Source organism: Pleuronectes platessa, chromosome 10 (genome assembly GCF_947347685.1).
Source record: "Pleuronectes platessa chromosome 10, fPlePla1.1, whole genome shotgun sequence".
NCBI lineage: Eukaryota > Metazoa > Chordata > Actinopteri > Pleuronectiformes > Pleuronectidae > Pleuronectes > Pleuronectes platessa.
Window position 1 is genome coordinate 23,028,232 of NC_070635.1, and position 21,886 is coordinate 23,050,117.

General features: G+C 42.3%; 2 protein-coding genes across 2 annotated transcripts in view; both read right to left on the minus strand.

Annotated features, from left to right (window-relative positions):
- Positions 1-3,728: 3,728 nt before the first annotated feature.
- LOC128449066 (myelin basic protein) lies at positions 3,729-19,585 on the minus strand. The gene is made up of 5 exons (XM_053432066.1): positions 19,466-19,585; positions 10,002-10,106; positions 9,853-9,879; positions 7,294-7,374; positions 3,729-3,971 (listed from the first exon to the last, which is right to left on the minus strand). Exons 1-5 carry the CDS (start codon positions 19,583-19,585, stop codon positions 3,939-3,941), a joined length of 366 nt encoding a protein of 121 aa, XP_053288041.1. The 3' UTR covers positions 3,729-3,938.
- The window catches only part of LOC128449065 (myelin basic protein), a 62,957-nt gene continuing 57,305 nt past the window's right edge, over positions 16,235-21,886 (minus strand). The window contains exon 4 of the mRNA XM_053432065.1: positions 16,235-20,016. Coding sequence (XP_053288040.1) covers positions 19,718-20,016 — 299 coding nt within the window. The 3' untranslated portion in view covers positions 16,235-19,717. The remainder of the gene's footprint in view (positions 20,017-21,886) is intronic.

Sequence of the window (21,886 nt, forward strand, 5' to 3'; positions counted from 1 at the left end):
CCCGTTTGGAGTTTGCCAGAAGCCATGTGGGAGACACAGCAAACATGTGGAAGAAGGTGCTCTGGTCAGATGAGACCAAAATTGAACATTTTGGCCTCAATGCAAAACGCTATGTGTGGCGAAAACCCAACACTGCCCATCACCCTGAGCACACCATCCCAACAGTGAAACATGGTGGTGGTAGCATCATGCTGTGGGGATGCTTCTCTTCAGCAGGTACAGGGAAACTGGTCAGAATAGAGGGAAAGATGGATGGAGCCAAATACAGGGAAATCCTTGAAGAAAATCTGATGCAGTCTGCAAAAGACTTGAGACTGGGGCGGAGGTTCATCTTCCAGCAGGACAATGACCCTAAACATACAGCCAGAGCTACAAAGGAATGGTTTGGATTAAAGAATGTTAATGTCTTAAAATGGCCCAGTCAAAGCCCAGACCTCAATCCAATAGAGAATCTATGGCAAGACTTGAAGATTGCGGTTCACAGATGGTCTCCATCCAATCTGACTGAGCTTCATCTTTTTTGCCAAGAAGAATGGACAAACCTTTCCATCTCTAGATGTGCAAAGCTGGTAGAGACATACCCCAAAAGACTTGCAGCTGTAATTGCAGCGAAAGGGGGTTCTACCAAGTATTGACACAGGGGGGTGAATACTTATGCACCCAACAGATGTCAACTTTTTTGTTCTCATTATTGTTTGTGTCACAATAAAATTTATTTTGCACCTCCAAAGTACTATGCATGTTTTGTTGATCAAACGGGAAAAAGTTTATTTAAGCCTATTTGAATTCCAGTTAGTAACAGTACATAATGGGAACAATTTAGTAGCACTTAAATGGTACTTCCTTATAGCACTTTGTAGTTTTGCTCTATTTTTGAAGAAATTGTACTTTCTTGATTCTTGTTGTTCTGGGTTTGTACCCACGGTTACCCTTGAAGCACTGATTGTAAATTGCTTTGGATAAAAGCGTCAGCTAAATGAATGGTAATGTAATGGACTATAGCCCACTGTATTGTTCTTCTCAGTTTAGACACTATGTGTAGCCCAACTCACCCCTGACCTGCCAGCTGTCCCTAAGAACGCTGCTACGCCCCCCGCCCTGAGTGACGCGATTGAGGCACACTGTCAACAGTCCTCTCCAGGGCAGGGGGGCGTGGCGGCGTGAGTGGCCCAGACCTTCTAATTTGGCCCTCAGGATAAAAAGTTTGGACACCCCTGGTTTAATGCCTCGTTTAGACCAACTTGTAAAAGTGCTGCCTCGATTATTTATTTATCTCTCCGTCCGTCAACATTATCTCACAAAATCTTCCTGAATGTTACTGAGTTGGCAAATCAAATCCCACACTCCAGGTAGATGACTTGGTAATTCAAGCACAATATGTCTATTGTCTGTTCAACTGCTGTCTCATTGTATCATAATCTGTTGTGCTTTATAAAGCTTTAGTCTGATCCTCTAAGCAGCCTCGAGTCAGGGTTCATGTCTCAGTGACACATGAAACAAGATGCCCCAGCCGACCCTGCTTTACTTTAACATCCAAATGTCTGATGACATCTCTGTCTGTCTTTGTACAAATCCCACCTGTTGTGCTCGGGAGATGTTAGAATGGGGATGTAAGATATCTGTCCTATTACAGACCTTTAATCTAATAATTTCCTTTACTGCTTTTATTCAATCAGGACATGTTGAGGTTTTGCTCAGGTTCAAGGTAGAAATCCGACATCATGGCAGGTTCACTTATCAGTAAAATTCAACTGAGCTGGTTATTTAAAGAGATCAGAGATGTAAGAATTTGAATCCACCAGCGAGTTTCCGCCACATATTTTTGTCACACATGTTTTCTGTGCAGTGGGGAAACCTTAGAGCCTATCAGGATTTAAAAATAAAAACTAGGTTATCAGCATTTAAAATTTGGAATTGATCACTTTAATTCAATTACTATTGTTTTAGCCTTATGTTCTATGACGCTTGCTTTTGTCGTGAGTTTTTGGGGTTTTGTTCTAATCATGGATAAAGACTTATCTGATCAGATTGTGTGTCATCTGGGCAGAGACAAGCCGCTAGGACTTAATAACCGGGACAGACGGCCTGCAGCTCCCATGTGTGTTTGTTCAGAAAGCATCAGGTGAATGAACCAATCACCTCTGGGTTTATTAGACCCAAAATCATTGCCCCTCTGCCTTCCCCAAGCCCGGAGGCCAGAGGCTATCTCACAGGGTTCACCCAGCTCTAACACTGTGATTACACCTGAGCCTGAAGAAGCTCCCGCTGCTGCAGCTCAGTATCGTGAATGACCATCACTCACTCAGCGGCTCTATGAAAGAAACCATGTCCCACTTGTGTTTGCTGTGGAGCCGTGACCCGACCCTGTATCTCTCTTCAGTTCTAAAGTGGTGCAGCCTCGTCGGTCGTGTCTAGGTGAACAAAGCACACACTCCACGAGACAGGAAATAGAGTTGGTTTTATCCTTTTTATTTATTTTTCGGTTAAGTGGCTGGTCATGTTTATTACACATACAGTAATGAGGAGGTTCTTTACATTCGTTCACTTGGGGAAAGAAACAAACACTACACAGCACTCGATGAGGCTGAAGCACGCACAAACAGGAGGAGAGGCGGACGCCACACATCACACAGGCCTGCGTTGGGAGGGGGGGGGGACGTTTGGAACAGCCCGAGTGGCACAGTGCTGTCAGACAACATTCCCAAGTAAACACCTTATAATGTGTCAATACAGAGTTAGTTACAGAGCACCTTCTTGAAATTGTGTTTTCTTTATCATTATCCACAGACACAGCACATTGTTTTTTGGTAGTCAGGAGGAAAAGGCACTTGTGCTGCGCTTACGAAAAACATAGAGAAGACTACGCTGAAGCAGAGATGGAAGCTCTGAATCTGGCTTCATGCTGAGGATTCAGAGTGGGAATGTTTTAAAAAAAATGGAAAATAATTCACTTTCAAGCTCTTTAGTTCTACATGTGGAAATGAGAATGAGTGTGAATCATTATCTCGTGGACTGAAAAAGAAAAACGACGCGTTAGAAACGACTGATTTATCTCCTGCTCACGGTGGCTGCTACAGGATATTGATTTTAGAAAGTTTGAGAAGTGAATCTTTCACCACAACAAACCTGCAGCCGGCCGTAACGACAAACACAGATTGACGTGACATTCAGGACAGGACACTTAGCTACAGCTAAAGACACGAGGGTTGGAAACAAACACAATGGCTCCCATAGCAATGTGAACACTGTTAAACCGATTATTAGAAAAGAATCAAACACGAGGTGGGAGGGGTTCGACGAACGACAGCGCGACGAGACAGAAAATCACTCTTCACTAGAGACAGAAGCCACCCGGCCTTTTCATCCAAGTCCACGAGCGGCAGTGACGGTCAAGTCAGTCGGACTTGCACCGGCCTCGACTTTCAGCTGCTCCGGGTGAGCTTCAGTTCAGCCACCTTTTATTTTAAATGTAGAGAAACTATGTGAGACGTCCACAGAGACTCAAGCAGCACACGTATAAGGGGGGAGAGAGCCACGGCGGGGGGGGGGGGGGTCAGCGGGGGTCATTCAGGCTGCACATGTGAGCGGCTTCAGGGTCAACTTCAGCAAACAGTTCGTGATGACAACTACTCAGCACCACGCATGCAGGGAGGGATGGGGGGAGGGATGGGGGGAGGGATGGGGGGAGGGGGGTTAACAGATTGTGTCGCTATCTACCAGCCAAGGCGGGGGGGGGTAAGGAGAGGCGAGGGATTTAGCGAAACATTAAAGTGTTATCAGAGGCGGAGGGGAGGTCGAGTGTGAGCGCGGGTGACAAGGTTTCCTCCTTTTCTTCCTCTTTTTTCTTTTTTCCTTTTCTCCCCCACGTTAGTCCCGTGTTCTTGAAGGTCTGCCCTCGAGCTGTTGGAAGGGGGGGGGTCGTCGAGTGGAGAGGGACCTCAGCGTTTGGCTGGAGATGCGCTCCTGCTTCCCTGCAAAACACACAACACATCACCGGGTGAATATATGCAGGTGGCCAACCCGCATGTCTGCCGTTAAAGAACCACTGTGATGTTTCTGTTTTCATTCTTTGTCACTCACTTATCACTCTGTATCACTTTGTATCACTCTGGCCATTTTGTAGGGGTGTCAGAAAGGTTAGATCATTGTTCTACCCTATATAGTGCACTCTTTGTATCCCACAGTGCATCGTGAACAGCTAGTGTACCGTCCTCTACATGGAAGTCCTCTTAATAACAGGTAAAGTATATTTAATAGTTGTATAGTAAAATAGAAATTTGAGACACAGCCATGCTCACGTGCCAGTTCACTTAATCAAATAACTCTCTTGCTTTTAAACTGAAAAACAAAACCAAGGCTAAATAACTCTGAAAATGTCAGAGTGGTCCTGTCAATAGAGAAGTTAGACAGCAGTCAACATTTTTGGGAAACAAAGGCAAAATAATTGGAGAATTAAACAATGTTATTCAAAAATAATAAATTACAATAAATCACAAATACGATATGTATCTAACACATGACTAATCAAAGTAAAGCCAATTGGATTAGCAGGCGCATCAGAAATGTGATGCAGATACTCAGGTGAAGGGAAATGTTTCAGAATTTTATTCTGACTCAAAAACGTCCAACTTTTATTACACAATATTTTATTATTTTCTCCTATGAGAGGAAATAGAGTTGGACAGGAGGAAGAGCTGTTGGAACATGTTGCTTCACAAATCCTTCAAATATGTCCTTAAGGTTTTCAGAGGAAAACCCAAACACCCTGTGTCTCCATTTTATTGTTCCCTGAATTCCAGACAAGATGTTCTGTGTTTACAACAAAGCCATCTCCGAAACCACATTGTATTGTTTTTCTTCCCACTCTCCTATTCAGATAAAAAAAAAACTAAACAGGAAGAGTAGAGGACTCCAGAAGAGAGAAAGAAGGATTACAGGATACAAATGAGACAAATCTTTATGGATGGCTCGCGAAGGCTGAGGATTGAGCTTTTGTTCTAAGCTTTTCCTCAAATGAAATCCATTGTCTGTCATTAAAGAGGAAAACTCAATACACAGCAAGTGAACTGAGATTTACATCTGAAAGCAGAGAGTGAATAGAAACTAAGTGTTAAACATTAATTCAAAGTGAATGTGGCTTTGTGCTCATTTACATTTGCAACGTGATGCCATTCGAGCGCAGAAAAAAACGGAAGTGATGGTGTGACAGCAAGGAGCCGGCGCTAATTAGTCTTATCAGAGAGACGTGAAACCAGCGTCCCAGAAGTTCTTCATCTCCACACTGTTTACTCTCAAGCAGATTAGTGACAACAGTTTAGCCACTGCAGAAGAGGACGCAGCCCCCGGGGAAATTAGGATTTGTGTCCATCGTCACTATCTAGCTGCTAAACCAACTAATGGAAGGTGCCATGAGAGAGCCCGGCTGATGAAACACTGACGGGGGTGAACCGGCAGAGCATGGGAGCTGCCACTCCTGTTCATGGCAGTCAGTACGAAAAACAAATGAGAAGTGTCTCTGTAAATTAAAAAGTCCAGTCGCTGTGAAGACAGTGGTCTAAAGCAGGCCTGGGTGAGTGTGACACACAGTATCAAGATAACATGTCCTGAAACTCTCTGTGTGGGAGTTTGAATCCCTGAGGTCTCTTTAGTCACAACAGCAGAACCGAGTCACATCTTCCATCTGTGCTATGAGAAATTTAGACTTTTAATTTTTTGGCATTTCATTTTTTTCTTTGACTTGGGATTTATTATCTCTCCTCTAATGTCTTACTTTAAAAGTGTGGTATTCCACGATCACCGCAGATCAGAAACACTAAAGCTGCTTTCGGACATGCACTGAACTCAAGATAATCTCCTGACATTATCAGTAGGGGACAAATGACAAATATCCGACCTTCTCTCGAGGTTCACATGCCAGCCCCCAATTAAAAGCAGGATAATGCCCATTTGAGAAAATGGCAGGAGATTATCTGAGGGATTCGTCGCGAGCGAGTGTGCATGCTGAAGATGTTTCTGACATGTGAAACGTCCCATTAATGAAAATAAGTAAAGAAAACAAATATCTCAGGATGAAAAAGCAGTGACACATGAGGAAGATGTCAATAGAGCATTCGGTGAAAAGTGCAGACGCTGGTGTGGATGTGCTGTAAACAGATCACCTGATCTCTGCAGCACAGTTCATACTGAGAGCCACTTGAGGATGGTTACTTGTCTTTCTGGTGCAGGGCCTCTAACCATCAGAACCAGTTTTAAGTTCAAACAGCCCCAGAGTCATCTGAGTAATTGCTACTACAAAATAATGAATTATGGCAGCTATTAATATATAACGGTACCTTATAAAGGACAGGACATTATAAAACATTTTAACAAGCTTATAAATTATTTGTATTCAAAGACACTTAAATCAATACTTTGTATATCGTTAACATTATCCTGTTAACGATACATTTTCCTGTAATTTGTATATAATGACTTCTATGTGTTTTTTATGTGGTAGGGACACATTTTGCCTATGTTGAATAAAGACTTAAAAAAAAGAAGCTTTTATCAAAAGAAACAAACAAAAAAACAACATTTACAAAACAGAACAAACATGTTACAAACTAGCTTACGAATTTGGCGTCATCATCCCTGCTACTGCTTTCATGTGTAGCAAGTTAGTCAAATAAACTTCAGAAGATCTCATAGACTGCATAGAAAAACAGATTGTCAATATGAGCACATCAGGACAGAGAGAGTTCAATGTTTGGTTTCATATTCCACCAACATTTGTGGGCAGTGAGTCGCCCAAAGCGCCTGAAGATGCTCACGGGGCTTGGCAAGTGATTGATGGCACTGCCGGATATTGCTGTATTATACATTGTGCACGAGCAACCTCTTCCCTGTAAAGCAGTTAAAGTACGTTAGCTAAAGCCCCCACTGGACCCTTATCAAAAGTGGATCCATCCACAGCATGATTATGACCGAGCTGGCATCAAAGCTGGTAGCGTGCACGCTGATCAATCTGGCCTCTAAAAGCCTCTTATTATTCTGCAGCTGCAGCAGTGATGAGATTAGGATGTCTTCTGAGCATATCAATGTTGCACGAATGTGCAGAGACTTCAACTCAACTACATCAGGTATCAGTTACTCACTCTGCTGCTGATATCATCACTGCGGCAGAAAGGAAAAAAAAAGGGCAACGAAAGTGATTAATGAAATATTCAAATTTCAATTCGGTTTCATTTCCTCGAGAGATAAGAGGTTGAGAGGAGCCACTTGGATATCAGGTTCTAACACGGTGTCTTTCTTTACCATATTGAAGATCCTAGTGAGGGAGCCCTTTCCGTCCCCTGCACTGGCCTTCTTGGCTTTAGACTGGGACTTCTGGTTGCCCTGCAAGAGACAGACAGTGTGTTAGAGAGTCTTGGAGATGTTTGACTGGGGACTGAGCGGTTGCATGGAGCCCTTTAATGCTTTTCAGTTCAGTGGGGAGAGGGGGATGATAAAAGACAAACAGAAAAGTCAGGAGAGAATATGATACATAAAACCTGCTTCTCCAGGGCGTGCTCTTACTAACTGAAAGTATCCATCCATTCTGGTGCAATCCAGTTCCTGCCTACTTTTACAGTATAATTGTGTTCCACTTGCTGGAGAGGTTTCATCCGAGAGCTTTATTTGAATTATACATGAGTGAAGGAGCTATAAAGCAGCAAGGGTCAGTGAGAAAGGGAAAGGTTTCAAGACACCAATGATTTTTTCTTTTAGAGGAAAAGAGGTGGGAATTTTCTTTTGTATGAAAGTGAAGGTCTCAGCCTCTAGAGACCACATGTCAATCAATCCATATACCTGCAGGATACAGTACCAAGTCCGAGAGCCGTCACTTAGGAACACGACAGCAAAGGACAACTTGATGCTCATCAGTTATTGAAGAGTGGAGGAACTGTATTTTATTTTGGTAACGCTCAAACATGCAGAGATGTTGAATCACATCATAAAATGGAAACTGAGCTAAGGGAACTGATTTGAAGGTTAATCCCCTTCAAACAGAACTTTAAAACGCAGTTGATGGATTTGCTGTGTGTTCATATTTAACAGGAACAACCACAGAGACCATTAGAGGCTTTATTTTGACGGGCAATTCGTTATTTCTTTTACATTTCTTCTATGAGAAGTTCACTTTGGTGGGACTGTTCAGCCTCGGCGGAGGTATGTGCTCGACTGAGTTGGGAAAGCCTCAGTTTGCAGATTGAAAAACGGATTCAGATTAAGTATGCACAGGCAAAACCGTCTTTCTTGTCCTTTATGAACCATTGTGTATATCGACTGACTGCAACATATTGCAAAGGAAAGCGGAAGTAACTAGACGTTAAATTCAGGATTAGTGAAAAAGAAAGGAAAACAGCCTGACAGCCATGAATTCACCAAGGAGGTTTTCATACCTGTCTGTTTGCTTGCTGGTTTGTTCGTTTGTAAGCACAATTACACAAAAACAACTGGATGGATAAACCATGAAACTTGGTGGAAGAATGCGCTAAGGGTCAGGGAAGAACCCATTAAATGGGGGACAAATTAATGAATTGGATTTTACTTTCTTTATCATTTCGAGAAAGGAGTTTTTATTTTTTTAACTGATTTCCCTCAAAATCAGGCATATTTATGGAATTGTTTTCATTGAGTGGAATTTGGGGGGAGGAACGCGCTCTATAGAGTTTTCTAGTTTCTCCCTCAGCAGTGGCTCCTTTGGCCACATGTCAATCTTTACGCCCATCCAGCCTAGAGCTGCCTCAGGATTCAGATTAAGCAAACACAAGCTCCCAAACACACACCATCACCAGGGGCTTAAATGAAGTGCGGATAACGTCACTTAAAGCAGAAGGCAGCCTCACTTCAGCCAGCCGCAGAGGAGTTTGGAAATGAAACAAGGATAATGAAGAGAGGAGTAATGCCTGTGTAGTCATGATTATAACATCGACGTACGTGAAATGGACGAGTTAGGCGGCAGGAAAAACCACGAAATGGAAATGTTCTGTTTGAAATGGACTGAGGTCGGAGGGAAGCGCTCCGGTGATGAATGGACAGATTACAACGGCTAAAGTGCCTGATGGAGACAATATGGAAATGAGCCACTGTTTTAGAGGATGGCCTCACTCGCCCTTGCTTTAATTTCACCAGGCAAGCCAAACCTACCATGCCCATCTTGGCTGCTAGTCCTGTCCACTGGGTGTGTAGAGCAACGAGAGACAAGCACAGGAGGTAAAAGACAGAGGGGACAAAATAGAAACGGGGGTCTTACTCGGCGCAAAGGCAGGATGGGAAGGAGAGGAGGCAGGTAGGAGGGTCCGTCCAGGAGGGGGAGGAGTCACAGGGTCACGGGGGGACAGGAGCAGATGAGGAGCAGAGGGAAGGAGGGCAGATATGTGGGGGGAAGGAGAGAGGAGCGAGGCAGGTGCTCACATTGAAAAGGGCACAGGTTTAGTGACATTAAGCAGCAACACAGACCTAAATGCATCATGGGAAACCCTTTCAATCGATATATCGCTAAGTTTTATCTCTTTGCACAGTTGTCATCCTTTCTTGGCAAAATTATAATGTTGGAAAGTGCACATTAGGAACATCCATTTTAAAAATATGTTTGTTTAGTCTCTGAGTAGGATCAGATTGATTGTTGCATTTCTTGAATTAATGTAGTAGTACTAGTGTGCTCTTCTTTGCCACACAGTATGCAAATGGGACACTACAATTTACAAAGAAGGTCTATGATATGTTGTATTTATCATGAAGATATGCAAATATAGAAAAAGTCTCAGCATTGCATGTGGGAGCTGTATGCACTTTAACTTATAGAAAAGGGTCAGTGGGAATCAGACTCACCCTGGACTTAGGAGGGGCAGGGGACACCTGAAGAAGAGTTGATGACAGAAATGCATCACAGTTAGTGAGGGACCAGGAGAAACCGACAGAGGGAAAGGTCAGACAGAGTCGCCAACCGATCAGTGGAGTTCATTCTGAGCATTACTCACAATCGTGCGGAAGAAAGTGACCACAGCGTTTTCTGCTCCGCGCTTACGAGGGGAGGTGGCAGACGCTTTCTGAGGGCCTGGAGAGAGAGCACCACGGAAGGATCCCTGGGAAGGAGAGGAGAGGAAAGAAAGAGGAACAATAGACATACGTGTCAAATGTATGTTTATGCACAAAACAACATTGACTTGGTCTTAAACTCTTGAGAGTGAAATGCCTCCTCAAATACTGAAAATCATTAAGTGTAGGATTAGTATCTGAACTGATGGAGAAGTAACCCTGTTACAAAAGAGTTTATTTACCTCCAGGGAATGAAATAAATGAACAATCGAAAATCACTCCTGTTTGAACAGGCCGTCCTGTTGCTTGTTCCACTTACCTGTTGAATGATGAAGACAAAAGCACCAAAATGACATGCTGCCCTAGCATCACAGGAGGTGGCTGATTGGAACAGCAGCTCAGAGCTGTTGCATAAATGAGTTTATTTAACAAGCATTTAGTTCTGAATTGAATATTGAATAAATTTACAGGTTGCATAATAACTTTATCTTTATCTATCATCATCGGAGGCAGCAGTAAAACCCAATGCTGAAATATTCAGCTTCAGTACATTAGATCAACATATAAAAAGGATGTCTATATTTTGTATGGATCAGACCACAGTGCACGTACCGTGTGTGGTGTTGTGCACGTAGCTATGGTTTGTAACAGAGGAGGGAAGAAATACGAATCTGTAGCACTGTCATGGTTGTAAAATTATAATTTTAATAACTTTTCTTTCAATGTTTTTCTTGTCATTTTCACCATCTGTTCCAACACCTGTGTAAAGAGTTACTTCACTGTATTGAGGTTTGAACTTCTTGACCTTGCAAACCACAGAAAGACGTGGCTGCTGAGAGGAACCACCTTAGAATTTGAATATAATTTCATGCTGCCGACTCTACTTAGACATTAATCTCCTGTTAACTTCCATCCACCATGAGATTTTCATGGACTGTGCGTTCACATGCTCCTCATAAGGTCGTGAAGTTCAGAAGGCGTTTTTTTCCGACTTTGGTGTTCATGTGCTTTGACGTGGGAATGTGGAGAAAAGCATGCACACTGTAAAAAATAAGTGCTGTGTTCATGTGTTCAGAGCAATTAAAAAACATCTCGACACCCCTTTCCAATATTTGCAAATAATTGAAGAGCAAAGCAAAGGGATCAGGTGCAGACATGAAACAATGTGAAATTCATGTAACACAATTATAGGGACCAAAATGATCAGGGTTATCGGTATAATTGCTAAACTTAGCCGAAAATGTTCAAAACTTGAGTTGAGGAATGTATATATTAGAAATAAAAACACTGTATCAAACGTTACACTGAAGAAGGAAGGCTTCAGCTCGCTAAAGAAGTAATTTTAGAATATCATGATGATACTGAGGACAGGAAATGAAGAAGCAGCTAGTTCCATTGTTCAGTTCCTTCTGACGACAACTGAAATGAAGCTCTGGAACCGCCTGCCTGGCTGTCAGCCAGTCACCGTGGTAATTACTGTAATTGTTACTTTATTACAGGATGAGACCAGTCAGCATTTTTATCCCCATTCAGATGTGACAGGCAAAAAATGTATTTAAAATGTTCATCATAAAAGCGTCTGTACTGGCTAAAGAGTCTGGTGTCGAGCCCTTCTGAGAGTTAGTGTGTGTCCTAAGGTACATTTGACTATTTCATATTAGAAGTTTTTTCTTTTTTTGTATTCTGTTGTCATGGCTTTATCTCAAACAAGAAAATGAATCAATGGAGCTAAGCACTTCCAAGTCAGATTAACAAAGGCTTTACCGAGACGCACGCAGGTCCATACGCTCCGTCTCTAAGGCCCCAAAAAAAAATGGTGCGCACAAGAAAAGAGAGAAAGGATAATATAATAAAACATGCAAACAGGTCAGACACATAACAGGTGAAAAGTAGGACTCCAACCTGCTTCCCACGGGAGGGGCAAAATAACACACACATTTCCACCCACTCAGTATGTCCAGTCTTTTCCATTAATGTTGCCTCATTCAGCCCATTTCTCTGTAACCCCATTAATGCAGGAGGAAAATGTGTGCGTCTACATCAGTGTGTGTGTGTGTGTGTGTGTGTGTGTGTGTGTGTGTGGGGGGGGGGTGTAGGCCACGCTTGTGATGATGATTCACACATTACTTCACATCAAAGAGCCTAAAGGTAACCAAAAGGGTGGAAAGGATCATCACACGATGTGAGAGACGTGCGCTGTCACATCACGTGCCACCTTAATGTCTTTTTTTGAGATTTTACTACGAACGTGTAAAATCACAGCTTCCGGAGGACATGGTTTTTATGACTCCTGCCAAAATGTTTCTGTCACCAAATGTACTTTTATAATAACGACTATGTCCACGATGTGATGTCTGTTTTTATAATGCTTCCTCAGTACTTCAACAGTGACCCCCATTAGTTATGTCCACTTTAATGTGTGTGCTACTCATTAATGTGTGTCTCTGTGTGTGTGTGAGTTTGTTACATCACCTACTGTGTTTTTTTTAAACGGATGCAAATGATGGAGGCAGAGAGAAAAATGGGAGGAGGGAGAAAATAGAGCAGCTTTGGCGACCTCGCCTTTTGTTTGCGGCGGAAAAGAAGAAGAAGAGATGAGAGAAGAAACAGCAGATGAAATGAAGCTGTATGAATCCAGGATGGAGCCGTCTCCAATTTCATCCCTTTGATGTGAAAAAAACCTTTTCTGTCTTGCGTGTGTCTGTTCTCATGAGGAGGGACTTTTACATTCAGTTTAAGCAGATGAATCTGTATTTCATTAAGATGTAAACATATTTTTGGGGTGTGATGTTTCCATTTTTCATACTACTAATCAAGATGGCTACTTTCAGATCATCAGCTGTGGCACAGAAGCATTTCAGCCAGGTCTGAGCTGTTCCTGTTGCTAAATATAAAGCCGTTCTTGTAAGTGTTCAGTATTTTGTGCTGCCACCGGTGGAGCCATTGCTGTTCAAACCTCTCCTCCAAATCTCCCTTCGCAATCAATGACCCTGTTTGATGTCTGAAGTGGTTCAGCTGTGATTGTACGAGAGAGGAAGAAGAAGAAGGTAAAGAGACGAGAAACAGCTCACTTTCATCTGCATGTAAAACACACACACACACACAAACACACACTATTTGTGCACAATCAGTGTAGAAACATCTTTCCTTTGGATTTCCTTATAATAGTGTTTGATTTGCTGTGTTGTCATCACTTCAGCCATTTCTTCTTCTGTTCTTTTTATCCACACTTAAAAAAATGCTTCGTATAAAAGATTAATTGTAAATAACCTCTTTCAAAAAAGTCTGTAGGTTCATTTTTCTTTCTATAATTTAGGATACAGACAAACAACATATAAACACTAAATTAAAATTATTATTGAATACAAAAAAAAGGAAATTGACAAAATAAGCTAGTCGAGTTGACAAAAATATAACTCAGTACTTATCGCAGATGGGTTAGGGTTATTCTCTCAATGGCATGTCTAATACGTCACCTTTTCAATTATCCCCGTAAACATGTGCAGGTAGGAACCAAAAACTTGAGGAATGTCCATAAGAAATACATACACCCGACCCTATGTGGCCAAAAAAATCTTTCATTGAATTTTTAACGGACTGATGTGTGGTGTCGATCTTCTCCTCTAACTTTCACCAAACTATTTCTTTAATCTTTACCTCTGTGAGCATCTCTCCGATGTTTCTGTACATCGTTCTTCAGAGGAGGTATTAGGAGCCGGAGGAAACGAGGAGGGCGATGGCAGAAATCAGGATTCAGGACGAAGACGTCCCCGACCCGAAGCTTACCGCAAAGTGCAAGTTAATGATCGCAGAGGTCAGAGGTCGCGGCCCGGCCAGCCTGCTTCATTATGAATGCTGCTTAATAATTAATCCTGGAGTGGGGAGAGCTGGAGATGCATGGTTGAGAATTGTTATCTTCATCATTAGCAAAGACGTTGATGGGAGGAAGCATCACTCCTCTGTTTCACACAGCCATGTCCCCCCCCCCCCAGTGGTTGTTAGGAAGCGGAGTTACAGATGTCAGCGTCTCTGCAGCTTCACACCTGAAATGTACATATCAGCCTGTGCACCTGAGGTCCACAGTAATTAGTACGTTCAACTCTTAAGAACATCCTTTCTGTTTTGTAGTTGCACTTTTTCAGATTGACTTGCAGAGGCGGTGCTGGGCCAATCGATCTGCCTGATAGCGATAGACAGACTCCACTGGCAGCCGCAGCACGATACTGGAAAGGCAATCAGGTCTCGCACCCGACAAGATCAAGCACCGAGTAAAACGCTTAATTAAACATTTATCTGTGCTGTCGTTCAGGACCGATGAGGGAAAAACTAATTTCTAGAGGACTGTATGAAAAGTGAAGGGGCTATATAGATTTATTTTTTGTTTGAAGTTTGAAATTTGTGTTTTGATATCAATAGGTTTCAAATTACAGTAGAACTTTTCTTTCCATAATTTGTAGTGGCAAAATTATGTCGCATCTTTTAACTATTTATGGTCAAACTCAAACTTTCCTCATAACCTGATTGGTTGTTTGTCTCTGGAGCTCTGTTCAGACCTGGTGAGCATTTGTGACTCATTCCCCTGCTCTATGTGAAAATAACCAAGAAGGTCCTTTGTATTCGTGAAGACCAGAATGTTTTTTTATTAACGCAGCCTGAGTTTACGGATGTCTGCGACGACATTTGCGTGAGCCTGAATGTCTGCGGAAATGAACCGATGAGCTGCACTAAGACCTGCTCTAAAGGAAGATTTCATCCATTTGAAAAGAATTACAGAAACGCATGTGTTGTTAGGTGTTGATGTATTAACCAGAAACAAGTCCAGATATGAGTACTGAGAAGAACATTACTTCTGGAGTCATTTTTAAACTGTAACAGGTTGCGTTGAGGAGACATTTGAGTACGTTCACACTTGCTTAATGCTTATCACTTGTGATCGTATCACTCAGGACGGATGTTATTACCAGGTCTGAATGGTGTGTGTATGTTAGTCCTTGTCTTGTGCCCCATGTCAACTGGGACCGGCTCCAGCCCCCCCCTGCAACCCTCAAAGAAGTGGTGTAGATAAATGATGGATGATGGAAACTATACTTTCAGGAGAGACTGTTTTCTTCTTTTTTTTTAATTAAGACACATAATATTTAGGCCTCCACCCCACCGCATTAATTTCCACACAGCCCCATAAGGTTAATTTGTTTAAACATTTGACAAGAAGCCCATAAAACCACAATCCACATTAAATGCTTGAGTAACATTTGCTGCACGCACAGCGAATACACTGGCTCTTTCAATGTGGGACTGATAAGGAAGGCCTGCTGTTAATTGTTCCTGTATCAATCCTTTTCACCTTTTCTTTAAACCAAATTAAATTAGAATAGGAGTCTCTCCAAGCTCCTAAGCAGTGTTTGTCTAGTGTAACAGCCTCCTGTCTCAGGGCACCCGGCTACAGGAGATGAATACAATTGCACATTTTAGCATCTGAAAACAGAAATTGAAATAAGCCTGCACTGACTGAATCTGCGAGCGGAAGTCACGAGAGGCCTAACTCTTGCGAAAATGCTGCTGGTCACGTTAACACAAAGCTGCTTCTGATGAATTTAAATGACTCAACAGCAGCGGCACTTCTCTCCAAAATAAATATTTTTTTAATGTGTCTTTTACATGTGTCTCCAGGAAACATAGACGAGGAGCCTGCGGTGATCACGGAGTTTATTTCATTCTCTCCTCTCGCTGTTTCCTCTTTAGGCTTAAAAAAACAATTGAAGCCAGTCACCCATTACTCCCAACTATCAGGAGGGAGATAAACAGTAGCTCCACTTTCCATTAAACCTCCTCTGATAATTTCTTTTGTTTCCCATAACACAAATGTGACTGACTGCCTCAACTGTGAAATATATTTGTTTGTCTTGACGTCTATAATCTGAGAGAGCGAGAATGCAAACAAAGCCCAGACACGCTGAATGAATATTCAAAGTTAAGCATTGTACAACTCGTTGCTTTTCTTAGACGCATGGCGCCAAAAGTAATATTGCAAAAATTGGACTCATCGAATCGGAGCGGCTGTCTGTTAACAGGAGTTAGCCGAGCAGTTAGAGCAAATCTTCACACATTCACAACAATAGAAGAGTAAAAAAAATTAGACATGGAGACACGAATTAAAACAACCAAAAAAACAGAGTGTTGTTAAAGAGTTTTAATCAAGCAGAAATCCAAAAAGACAAAAAGCTCCGAACAGGATCAGGTTAGAAACAGATACAAATGGTTTCAAGAGTTGAAGGCGTTACAGAGCGGGGATCAGCAGCGACCCGTTCAAACTCCCCCACTGGGGCAAAGACATGTGAACCTGAGGTGAGCTACAGCTGATGTGGGGCTCCATCTGAGACCCCAGCGGTTAGAGAACAGTGTCACACAGGTTTTAGTTTCTGTTCCTCAGAAAAAGGTTTGTTTAATAAAAATAAATCACTCCTGCCTCGTATCATACGTGTGATTCTTTCAGGCATTCAAGAAATTCATATGCAAATCATTTTTTCTTTACTATTGTTCATGCAAACTTAATTTCCCCTCCAATTAGCTACCCATGTAATTTGAAATGATAATAAAAACCCTGTTAGCATTCAAATGCTGATTTCCTGCAGTCGTTTTTTGGTTCTATTTTGGTGTCGTCACTCATTTCATCATTTTAACACTTTGTCAAAGCTCAGGCTTGAAAATAAAGTAAATCAGACAAAGCTTTAAACCATAAAACAATCGAGCTTTACTGAAATAAGCATGCATAGCATAATCTATAACAGCAAGCAAGGACACAATCTTCCCTCTAACACTGCAGCCAACTAGTCAGAGTACATGTTAGGAGTGTCTGTGGAGAATCTGTGCACACAGGCAGGGAAGATCTGAATCTATGCAAAAATGTTTGTTCCCACAATGAATTCTTTCTGGAAAAATAAGTGTTTGCAGCAGAAAGTTAGCGCAGCCTGTTTTTTCTTTTGTTTTACATTGCTAGGCAACAGAGGTGGGGCGAACCTGACTGTCATTTACTTGAGAAGTTGAGATGTTAACACTCATAAATTGAAGGCAAACCCTTGGTGAATACATATATATACATATATATATATGTATATATATATATATATAGTATATAAATATCTTTGTACAAGTTTTTTGTGGCAAAAAGAGAAAAAGAAAATCTGAACTAAATACTGCAGCAAATTGATCACGAGCCTAAATGTTAATTAAAAGCTTCACAACTTGTTCTGTTGACATTTTCCCTGAACATTTCAAGAAGTAACAGTTTTCACAAAAAGCTAAACAAAATCATCTGATCAGCAGAACAGGCTCCTGCTACTGGCTCATTTATGCTCCTGCTTCGAATGATAAAATGGTCGCAAGCTCTTAAGGCTCACGCCTCTGTGTGTGCTTTTTAATGGCATGGTTGTGAAGCAACACATCCACTAGAGGGCAGTGCAGAGTCTATCATTTCTGACGAATACAATCATGGCAACGCCTAAGGACTTGAACTGTGTGCCATGCTATAATATGGTATAGATGCCCTTAGTTTCTTTAAAAAATAATCTGTACAGCTATTGATAAAATTTCCTCATTTTGGTTTCTTCCTTAGGGTCATCTAGCTTGAACAATTTGCTACACTGCCCCCCCACGATTTCAGGTGGTACTGCCCCATTTTGAATATAAGCTTTCAGAAAACGCCCACAAATACAAACGACATTGAGCATAAATGAGCCTTGAGACCTGAAGCATACATGTATAAAATAATGTTCTCATCCTGAATCTTACTTGAACACCTTTTCATAGTTGACATAAGGCATGGGGGGGGACTGGATTTTTTCATCCTGCTCAGTGATGTCCTTGCCAAAAGCACTGACTAGTGCTCCAAGAGTTAGAAATGGTGGACGTTATTATCAGGATTCAGCTCTCAGTAACATAGCTTTCCTTTCACCATCATCAGTGACGTGCACAGCTGTACAGATGTGACTCATGTTGGGGACATACAGAGTAACACTGCCAGGCCTTCCTCCTGAAATCACTACAGGAGGCTGAGGGATTCAGCCTCAGCTTGTTGCAGTCAGGATCACAATGAATGCTCAGTGGTGTCCGTGAACATTTACACCACATTTGACACTGAGGCTGGAATCCCAGTTTCAACACCACCCCCAGCTGGTATCACTGAGTGAATGGCCCCATGGAGTGGAAAGGCGTGGAACCAGCAAAGCTGCAGTCTGGTTCTTAATAGCCATGGCAACAGTGCCAGGCAGTCCATCATGACTGGAAGTAGATCCCAGTCTGTTTGAAGTGATGGACAAACTGGTGCCAGGAGCAAAATCAGAAATTCACTACAGTAAAAATAAGCCAACACCAAAAAGCTATATTTTCCTTACTTTTTTGACAAAGTAGACCTGATTAATAAGGTTTCATATTTACTTATCATAAAAACTCTGCTACCCTTACCTCATTAAAGTACAGACTAATTAAATAGCAATGCATGCTCATAATGACTTGTCTGACAGATTGGATAAGCCTGCTCTTACTTTATGAGATGCAGCCTCGTGTATATATTTCCAATTGTGGTGGGGGGGGGGGGGTATAATATGCTCCTACTGAAATATACTGCATATCATTATATCTTAATATACATCGTCTTCCTCTTTGATAATTTATATCATAATATAATCATTTGTCTTAATATAATTGTTAATGTGACTTTGCAGACTGCTGAACTGTGCAAACTGCAGCAAAGTACCTGTCCCTGTGGCCGACTTATCACAGATGTTTCAAAATGAGCCCAGAGACGAAGCAGCACTAACTCTCTAAAGATTTCCCAAAGCCTTGAAAATGTACAAGCATCATATCTCAGTGTCAGCATCAAATCCCCCCATCATCATTAAGGGAAGTACCTGAACTCATACACAGCTGTTCTTATCTCCACTCTGTCGAAAGTTGTAATAAGCAAACTGTAATTTGACAGTAACAAGGTTACAATGTCCACCGTTTCACATATACAACAGATATATTAAAAACAAAAGCTACGCATGTCAGTACCATTTAAAGAAAAACTGAACAATATGGAAAAGTATCCTCAAAATGATTCAAAATTACAGCCTCTTTGTAATAAAAGAAAATCAAATAAATCAAACTGCACCCAAAGCCATTAAACAGCGTTGATTCGTCAACTATCAGCCAGTTACCATGAATCGTAGGACAGTATCAGACTCAGGTCCACCATGAAAACAACATTAAAACCACCACGTTTGTATACAAAGCAAAAAATTCTTACAAGATCTAAAGAATTAGAAGTTAAAAAAGAAGTGGTTCTGGGAGTTAATCAGCAGAATGAACCGATTTACATGAGACTTGTCAAGTTTTCTTTCAACTTCAACTCTCCCTGCATTCTCACCTTGCTCTTCCTCTTCTTCTCCCCTCCGAAGAACTTTCCGATCTGATCCAAAAGGCTGGGGTCCTTCTTCCTGCGGCCCAGCCCGAAGGCGGCCTGTGCGGAGCTGCTAGCAGATGCCATGGTGGTAGCGGTAGTTGTTGGTATATTTGTATTTGTCGAAAAATGGAATTCTTGTCTCTCTCTTAAATGAGAGACTGAAAGACAGAGTAGGAAGAAGAGAAAAGAGAGGAGAGGGAGGACAAAAAAGCTAGCCTAGTCTAGGTCCTGTTCTGGGTTATCCGATCCGCACTCTGAAGCCGCTCCGCTGTGTTCCTGGATGGTCTGTAGCTCATCCGATTCGGAGGGTCGCTCTTTGAAGGTGTTATCCTCGCGGCCCGGGGCATCTCGGGAGAAGAGGCGGGCCAGGTGGGGGCGTGGCGTAGCGGCGTCAGGGTCAGCTGTGTTGGCGGAGGTCCAGGACTGGAGGGGGCCCTCAGCGCCCGTGGAGTCAGTCACCACCGGCTTCGTCGAGATGCTGCCATTGTTCTGGTACGCATCTGCCTCACCCAGTCCTGTGCAGAAACAAACAAGGGTCATCTATGGGCTCGGGCCTGCATGGCACATAACAAACCACAGCAGCAGCACAATGGGCTCTTTTGACGCGGCCGTGCCCTTCCTGCTGTAGCAGGGAGCAGCACAGCTAACATTTCACATCTTTACTAGGGTGAACCTGCTGAAGTGGAAGTTATGACGAGAGATTAAAGACGTTCGTACATTGGCCGAGACACCAGCACAATAAAGGAAAACATCAATGCGAGAGCAACAACGCAGAAATGAAAACACAACTTCAAAAGCCAGAACAAAAGTACACACAACTGAAAATGCAAGCACAATGGATTCATCATAGAGACAAGCAAGTCCATGTTTAAAGTGTGAAGCTTCTCTATTTGTGGTGTTGATGCTTAAAATGCCAAAAAGAGATGAAGTAAAAAAATGCCTGTGTACTTCCTTTGGGGGATCTCTGAGTACCTTTACCAAAACACCTCAAACAGACAGGCATCACATTTTTAACGGCAACTGGCTTGACCTCGTTTTGACAAACGATGACTCACTTTGACCACAGAAAAAAAAGCAGAAGTCTGTTCATCTCATTGTCAACATTGTGGCTTCATGTTGTGGCTTTTGCAGTAGCGTTGTCATCATTGCATTTGTGTTTTCTGTTATGGCAGTCGTGTACTGAAAAGTACACCCTAAACTCTGAGGTCTCTTTCACCGCCTACTGTTTTCAGAGGTGACGCCTCACAAGTCAAATGTTATATCAACAATTGCGAGTTTAATTTCACTGGTGTACAATCCATCACACTGGCCTTAACACAACTTTATTTCTGACAGAACTTGGATTAAACTGTTTTTAGGCAGAGAGCGTCTAAAAATATGAACAGAAATAAATCCTCCTGACATGTTCAGGTTGCACCACCTCACAGTCAACCTTGCATAGACCATCCGATCTCATCTCCCTACAGTACCACAGTTCATGTTTTCAGTTCAAAGTGTGTTTCAGTGTGATAGTTCCAGTGAGACGGAGACACAGCTGTTCCTGTTGAGACCACTTTGACAGCTATCCATTAAGCCGCTCAGCTCCCACAGCGTTGGACATCCAGCACATTCCTGCCTCCGACACAATATCCACACTGTACTTGGAGAAATGGTGTAGCACTACAGAGAATCTGCATGCTAATACCAGCGGAACAGTGGGTCGTTGTCAGAGCTGCATAAATATTACGGAGAGACAAAAGGCCCAGTGTCACTAAAATAACTCCTATAAGTATGGATTTTCAGCCCAAAGCCCGCTGACACTCATCTGATTTGGTACCCGAGAGCTTCGAGGCTACCGTCTCTGCTTCTACAGTTCCTGCTACGTCTGTAAATTCACTCCATGGTTTGCTACATTGAATTACTCCTGATAAAAAAATCTGTACCCGCAACATTAACTCTTATTATTTGGTCCAGTGAGTTCTCCAGCTCGTTTTCCTTCTGGCATATTCGCAAGTCATGTATCCGCTGTGATTGTCATTGGAGAATAGATGCAAATATGACTTGAGCATTTCATGAACTCTGGAACATATCTGCACCATGAGGCCTGGACTTTCTCTAGAGTGTGTCTTTCAGAGATTCTGTGGTGAGACAACAGGAAAGTGTTCAGATGAGGAGTGGCTCAGCATGCAAGAGATAAGACCTAACGTAGAAACTCTGCTGCAGAAATACCAAGTTTGACGTCTTTGTCCGTGCCCCTGTCTTCTACGTGTATCTTTATAGCTGTGTGTCTTTCACGTGTGAGACATCAACACGTCCGATCACTCGTGGTGATTTCTTTGGACACTATCCTGCTGTATTTACACATGGACTCATTTGGACCAGGGGGGCTGGCAGGAGAAACTCCGG